Raw genomic sequence first — 6,923 nt, 5'->3', positions numbered from 1 at the left:
ACTGCTCTCCCCTCCCGCTTTGGGACGAGCCGGGGTAGGCCAGGAAAGGTTGAACGCACTACATATCCCAGCAGACCTCGCGCGGCAGTGCTAGCGTCTTCTCTGCGTGTGCCGCGCTCTGCCTGCTGGGAGTTGTAGTCCCGGGAAACGGGGAGCGGGAGGTGGCGCAGGAGCGCAGAGGCGGGGCTGCCTGAGGCGGGCGGAGGAGGGCGGTGGAGCTATGGTCGGGGCGGGCGGGTGCTGCCTGCTCGTTGCCTCCGCCCTCGGGGAGGGGGAGGCCGGTGCCGGGGCGAGCAGCGGGTGATGGGGAAGAGGCGAGCGCAGCGCTGAGGTCCTGTGGGGCCGGATGAGCCGGGGCTTGGCGCCGCAGCGGTGGCGGGGCTGGAGGAGGGGGAGAAGGAGGCAGTAGGGGTGGCCTCCACTCCGGTTGCCCTGAGGGGAAGGAGCCCCCGACCATGGAAATCGAGAACATCGTGGCCAACACCGTGCTGCTGAAAGCCCGGGAGGGTGAGAGCCGCGGGGGAGGAGGAGAAGCGAGAGGGCGAGGCGGGGCGGGCTGGGGACGGGCCAAGACGGGGGGAAAGGGTCTGAGGTGAGGGGGAAAGGGGCCGGCGGGGAGGGGGGAGAGGAAGTGATGGAGGAGGGGAGGGTGGGGAGGGAGGAGAGGCTGCGGGGCAGGGGGGGCTGCGGGCACGGGGGACGGGCGGGCCGGCGGAGCCCCTGGGGCGGGCGGCGGGTCCCGGGCCGTGCCCCGCGGCACCTGCCCCGCTCCTCCCGCGGGATGAATTCGGAGTTCCTGCCTTGTGGCTTCTGAAAAAAACAAACCCGACCTTTCCTTGTCCGGCTCGATTCAAATGGTGTTTTTACCGGATGTTTTAAGAAGATCATTAATCTGTAGTTCGGAGTTTATTTATGAATGTATATGCATGTGGATATAAAGGGCGAAGTGACGTAAATCTTTTCTGGAAGATCCATGCACTCGATCTTGCTGAAATTCCTGCCTGTGAAAAGCATAGCTGGTGAATGGTACCTGTATTTTGCAGTCGAACATTTTTTATTAACCTAATATTAAAGTGTGCTATTTTCCATTAGATTAATACTTAAGTTTGGTTCTCCAGAACATCTTGACTTGAAGATTAATCCCCCAACCAACAAACATTTTGATAATGAAATTTAGTTTAGCACGTGGTTGCTGTTTAAAAAAGTCCTGAAATAAGACTGTCTTACTGCTTTTTCATGTATATAACTGTCAATTAAATGGCCACTTAAAAGCCTCCCCAGATTACCCATGTACTCAGTGCAGAGTATGTTTTTCAACTATGAAATGTACATATTCTTTTTGGATTGGATCCTGCTTTCCTTAATTGTGTTGAGAAGACCCATTCGTTTAGCTGGAGTTGTTTAAAGTGAGTAAGTACAACAGAATCTGCCCCTGTATGTTTTGCAAGTTCCTCCAACTCTAAATGGGTTTGGCACTTACGCCATATGTGTATCCAGTTAAATTTGCCTTAAGCAGCTAAAGAGGAAAATCAGCTTTTTTACTTTGAAGTGGGGTTTAAAAGCCATAATATTTCCCAACCTTAGCTGAAAAGACCACCTCAAACTAGAGGACATGTTTTGGCTGGTTTCACTGACGGTAACATGTCTGTGGTGGTGCTGCCTGAATTTGGAGTTTGCATTGAAGTGATCTGAGAAGTGAAGGGAAAGTGGAATCTGGCTCAAAACTTTACTGCACCCAAACTCTCACCACAAAGAGTGCAGTGGTAATCTGGAAAAGCTTTTAAGTGGCTGCTTAATGCCAGGTTGCCTCTTTAGTTAAGGTTTCACTGTGTTTAAAATAAATTATAGTGGTAGAACTGACCAAACAAGATATTTTAATGAACTAAATGAAAGTCTGACAGCAGCTGGTGTGAAGAAGATCAGTTCTACCTGATGTGAAACTTGTAAAAGTAATGGTAATAAGCTGTTACTCTTTTGTACTCTCAATTGGCCTGGACTCTTTTGTGTAAGCATGCACAAAAATGTGATTTCTGGCTTTGAAACTCTAAAGCTGCAGTGGTCAGTTGGTAGAAGGTCTTTCCCTTTTCAGGTCTGAGTTCCTGTGCATGGGGTACTTTTTATATCACATTTTTCAAAATGCTCCTTGAAATGAAAGTATTTTCTATCTGTTGCATGCTCTGGCTGGTCTGAGAGTGTCTAGTTTACTCCATCTGTCAGGACCATTCCATAAAATCCCAATCTCAGCTCTGTACTCATGTGCCCGGTAGGCTCCAAGAGAATGGAATTTGCTAAGTTAGTATGTGAGGTTGATATTTTACTGAAATTATTGATATTATTTGCTGAAAGAGCCGCACAACTGGGACAGAAGAGTAGACTTTGAATTGACCTTTTTGTTCCCATATTCCTATTATTTTGCTGTATAGTGTATGGAGCAGTGGGATAGCATGGAGAAGTGCAGAATTACTGTTTCTCATGGAAGAAGATGAAATCCTAAGCTAGTATAAAATAGCATCTTATTTTCGTGTATAGACTTGAGTCACATCAGTGATACTTTTTCTGTTTCCTCAGTGTGTTAAAGATTGAATAAGAGAGTGTGTTGACCTGGATAAATATGTCAGCAAAGGTGGGAATTACGGTGCTCTTCATAGTTTTCAGTGGCATGCTGAAATAAATCAGTGTAGGCTTAATTCTGGCTTGCATGGATCAGTCTAACTTGAAGATTGAACTTCATGATGAAGATAAGAGTAGAAAAATATGGTATTCTGGAAAGCATCTAGTGAAGTCTTTTAACCTTACAGATATGTCATCTTCATCTCGCACATATAGAAACTGAATTAAAGATATCGCATACTTGTCCTCATCTAGTGAGGGGTTATGGCAGAGGCTTTCTGAGAATTTAGAACTTTCTTGTGAATAACACGAAGTCGAAACAAATCATACCTGACAATCAAAATTATGATCCTGGAGATCCTGCTCATCATTTTCCTCTAATTTTGGGTACTCTAATAGTTCTGGATGTGAATATTGTTAGGGTGTGAACATCGTTTGGGTTTTACATTTGTAGGTGTGCAGAATTATCACACCTTGAACAGCTAGCTGTGTGTCTACGGTTTAAATCTGATTTGATATGTAGAAAGTAAATTTAATCTATGTAATTAGAGAGCCAGGAACTGATGAGTGTGCTTAGACAAAGTGCATCATTTTTACTGCTACTTTCTTTTCCTACAGAATAAAAGCAAAGTGGTATTGCTGTTTCTAGACTAACCACCTTCTATCTTCTCACTAATGGTCTTACTCTTAATTTTTTTCATTAGAGGTGTGACTCTTCTAATTCAATTTGCATCATGATAACATCAGTTTATAAAAGTTTGCTAGTCCTGTATTTCAGGCCGGATCAAACCCTGGCTTCCCCTCAAAACTTTAAATTTTGTCTTATGATGCTATTCTCTAAGAGGATTTTTCAAACCTTTTCATAAACCAGGTTATTTTAATAGAAACCTGTCTCTTTACAACAAAGACTTGTAATATCTCTGTAGCAACTACAACACTTCTTCATGTTCTTCATGTGAAGAAGGAAAACTATGAGGATTCTTTATCTTTTTGCAATGTGACTTTGTAAATAATCAAAAGTTAGTTCTTTGCACATGTGGGTGTTAGGGATAGCTCATATCTAAGTCTTATACATACCTACTATTAGAAAATATTGTGATAACATGAAGTACCCTTTATGGATGAAAGATCAAGGAGTCAGGAGCTAGATTGGGACTTTGTTCTTTCCTTGTCCACTTTTCCAGTTGACCTCCTCATGCTGAGAGCTCACCTGTCCATGGGAGGGATTTGCCTTTGGGTGAAAACTGTAGTGCAGAGTATTCTGGGATTCCCTGCCCCTGTTTCCTGGGATAAGTGGCATTCTATGCCAGTCCAGCTCTTTCCTCTTTGTAAGGGAAATCTGTATGTGAGAAAGAAAAACAGAAAACTTCCTCTTGAGGTAAACCCTATGGTGGAACAAGCGTAAGTGACTCAGTAGAAAAACAGGAGATTGTACAGCAAACTCAAAATTGATCTTATGAGTGCTGTAGTGCAGCAACTGAGAGAGAAAACAGGTGTTAAGTGATAGTGATGTATGAACTGTGAGATATGACAAAAGCTTTCAATTTCATGATCTCCTTACTCAGATTTTCACATACAGGGATTGTTATGTGTAAAAGAATAATGTACAGCAACATGGCTTCTAGTTTTCTATAAGAGCAGAGGAATTAACACATTCATTTTTCTTTCCTAGCAGAAATATCTTTGAGTATCTCTTAAAGGACATTGGAGAATTTATCCCATAAATGAGGACAAATAATATAAACTAGCTTATTCTGAAAAAATCTGAAAGTTTACAAAAATGTATTTTTATTTTATATTCACTTTTCTCTTTATCTTTGTATCTTCTGGTTTTTTGTAGTTATTTCACTCACACTCCATAAATCCTTTGAGTATAGGTAAGCCCCAAGTTCATTTCAGCATCCCACACATTGTCTGTGATGTTTTAAAGGAAAGAAATTAATCACTGTATGTTTTAAACTGCTTAGGAGCCTTCCTTTTTTCATTGCCTAAAGTAATATTCTCCAAAAATACTTCCAAAGGGTAGGTCTGTAGTTTCTTTGAAGTCAATGGCACTCTACTCCAATTAAGGATCCAAGCCAAGAGTACATTTTAAACATACCTGGTCCATTTGCATCCACTTTAAAATTCATTTATACTGCTCTGGCAGGAGCAGTTTGTGAATGAGAGTTTGGTGAGCTGTTAGGCATATAATACGCTCTATGTCAAGATTGGTTTAGGCTAAATTAAGATCATGCCTCAAGCAAATTTTCCTCTAAGCTCTTGGTTGTATTGGTTCTAGCCTGTGGTTGCAGAATGGGTAAGATCGTTTCCAGTTGGATCTATAAACTAATCTGGGGTGTGTGGGTTGTTGTAGTGGTTTTTTCCGATGTTGTTTGGTGTTTTGCGTTTGGGATTTTTTTCCGCCAGAATTAGTTTTCGGATGGATCAGCAAGTTCCTGCAGATTTGATAATTGTTAGGTGCAACCCAAGGATGGAGTTAGCAGGAACCTTCAGTAACAGAATGTGATCGCAGTTGGCCTCAAGCAAATCTTGAAAGATACTTGTTTCAGAATTGAAATTCTATTAGTTAGCACTCTTCACAAAAATAAGCAGTCCATTCAAATTGTGCATTTTGTCTGTCTAGGTTTAGAAACAACTGGAATAATTCTGTGAAATACATCCTGCTTTTGCTTGCAGTATAAGGTAATAATTAAGTATGGTATTGGTGATGATACATGGACAGATATCCTGTAATGTGTGTATTTGTAACTAGGAAGAAAATTCTAAGGAAATTGTTCAGATCACTACAGTTTGGTTATCAAACTGAGCTAAAATCTTTATTTAAGGAGCATGCACAATTGGGAAACCAAGGCACATTCATACCCAAAAGTCCATTCACCAGCAGCAAATAAGAATTTTAACGCGAGAGTGCCGTGAGTTTTCGCAGTTGCTGTTATTTTTGTCTGTTCTTCCCTTATTTGCCTCCTATGTTCTATTGCACTACCTTATTGCATTGTGCTTTAAATTGCTGTAAACTCATTGTGGCAGGAAACATGTCTTCCTGTGTTTGTACAGAATTATGCACAATGTCTGCCTTTTTGTCCTTTATTTAATGAACTGCAAGAAGAATGCATGTGGGCATGTTGGAATCTAAATAATTGCATTTACTAACTAAACACAACATGAGAGGTCTAGTCATTGATATATACTGCTGCTTTGGTTATTTGAAACGGGGCAATTATAACTAGAGGTTCCACAAATCTGCTTAAAGGAATTTTACTTCTATGTGTTGCAGTCATGATGTACCATCATGATAAAAAAATCCTTGTTTGTCAAGGAGTTTGTAAAACTGGAGTTTTCTTACTGTTTGGTGGTGTGGTTTGTTTGTTTTTCTCTCTCTTTCTAGTAAGCCCTGTTCATTCAGTTTTTGTTACAGCCATATCAAAAGGAAATGTATACAGATGTGACAGTTTGACTGCAAGACTAGGTGAATAAATCTGGTTCAGATTAGCTACGTTTACTGAAGTTGATACAACACTTTCTTACATAATTTCTGAAGACGTGCAGAAGCTGTTCAGCATGTATACACTAGTATTCTTAAATCTGCACATGAACATTGGAATTGTATATGGAGCTGATGTGAAGAACCAGTTGTTCAAGTGGTTATAGCTGTGGGAACAATAAATGATTGTGCTTATAAACAGGCTGCACAAATGTTCGTATAGGTACCTGGGGTTTTTAACTGCTTACAGTGTTACTGCTCCAACAGTGAGATGAGCAAGTGGACTCGAGCGTTGCCATGTTGAAGTCCCAACTCTAGACACTTGTATCCAGGATTCTGAAGAATATTATCTTAAAAATGCCATAAGCCTGTTATCTATAGATCTCTTTCATGTGTTTGTTTATTGAACTGCTTGCATTGTCGTTTCTGTTTGTGTTCAGGAGCGCCTTGGCCTTTGTAATGCTGAAGAGTTAGGTGCCTACCTTGTGCTGAAATCTGAATTTTCGGCTAGATGAATCTGGTGCATTTGCCAAGAGCCAGCCAGATTATATGTGTTGTACTTCTGGAAAAAATATTTCTCTGTATGAAAGAGATGCCACTCTGTTAAACCTCGTTAAGCTGTGGCTAGGCTTGTTTTTCAAGGAACTGAGATGTCAAAAAAGTATTTCTGAACTGCGCAATGGAGAAGGTTGCAGAGACCCAGCAAAGCAGTTCTGTATGAGCTGTCTCTGGAGCTGGAAGCATGACAGCCTTCCCCAAGTGATAGTGTGTGTGAACTTGTCTCCTAGTCTGAAGTTAGTGCTACTTCAGCGTTACCACTCTGATAGGA

General features: G+C 41.5%; 1 protein-coding gene across 2 annotated transcripts in view; it reads left to right on the top strand.

Moving 5' to 3' along the window:
• Positions 1-322: 322 nt before the first annotated feature.
• The window catches only part of GRK4 (G protein-coupled receptor kinase 4), a 38,685-nt gene continuing 32,084 nt past the window's right edge, over positions 323-6,923 (top strand). The window contains exons 1-2 of one of the 2 annotated variants that reach the window (XM_080343962.1): positions 484-507; positions 5,237-5,295. Coding sequence is in view for 1 of the 2 variants with exons in the window: in XM_080343961.1 (XP_080200087.1) it covers positions 456-507 (52 nt within the window). In the remaining variant the exon portion in view is untranslated. Of the gene's footprint in view, positions 508-5,236; positions 5,296-6,923 lie in introns of both variants that reach the window. The other variant, XM_080343961.1, reaches the window with a different exon arrangement.

Source organism: Nesoenas mayeri, assembly GCF_963082525.1.
Source record: "Nesoenas mayeri genome assembly, chromosome: 4".
NCBI lineage: Eukaryota > Metazoa > Chordata > Aves > Columbiformes > Columbidae > Nesoenas > Nesoenas mayeri.
This window is presented reverse-complemented; position numbering and strand designations above follow the sequence as displayed.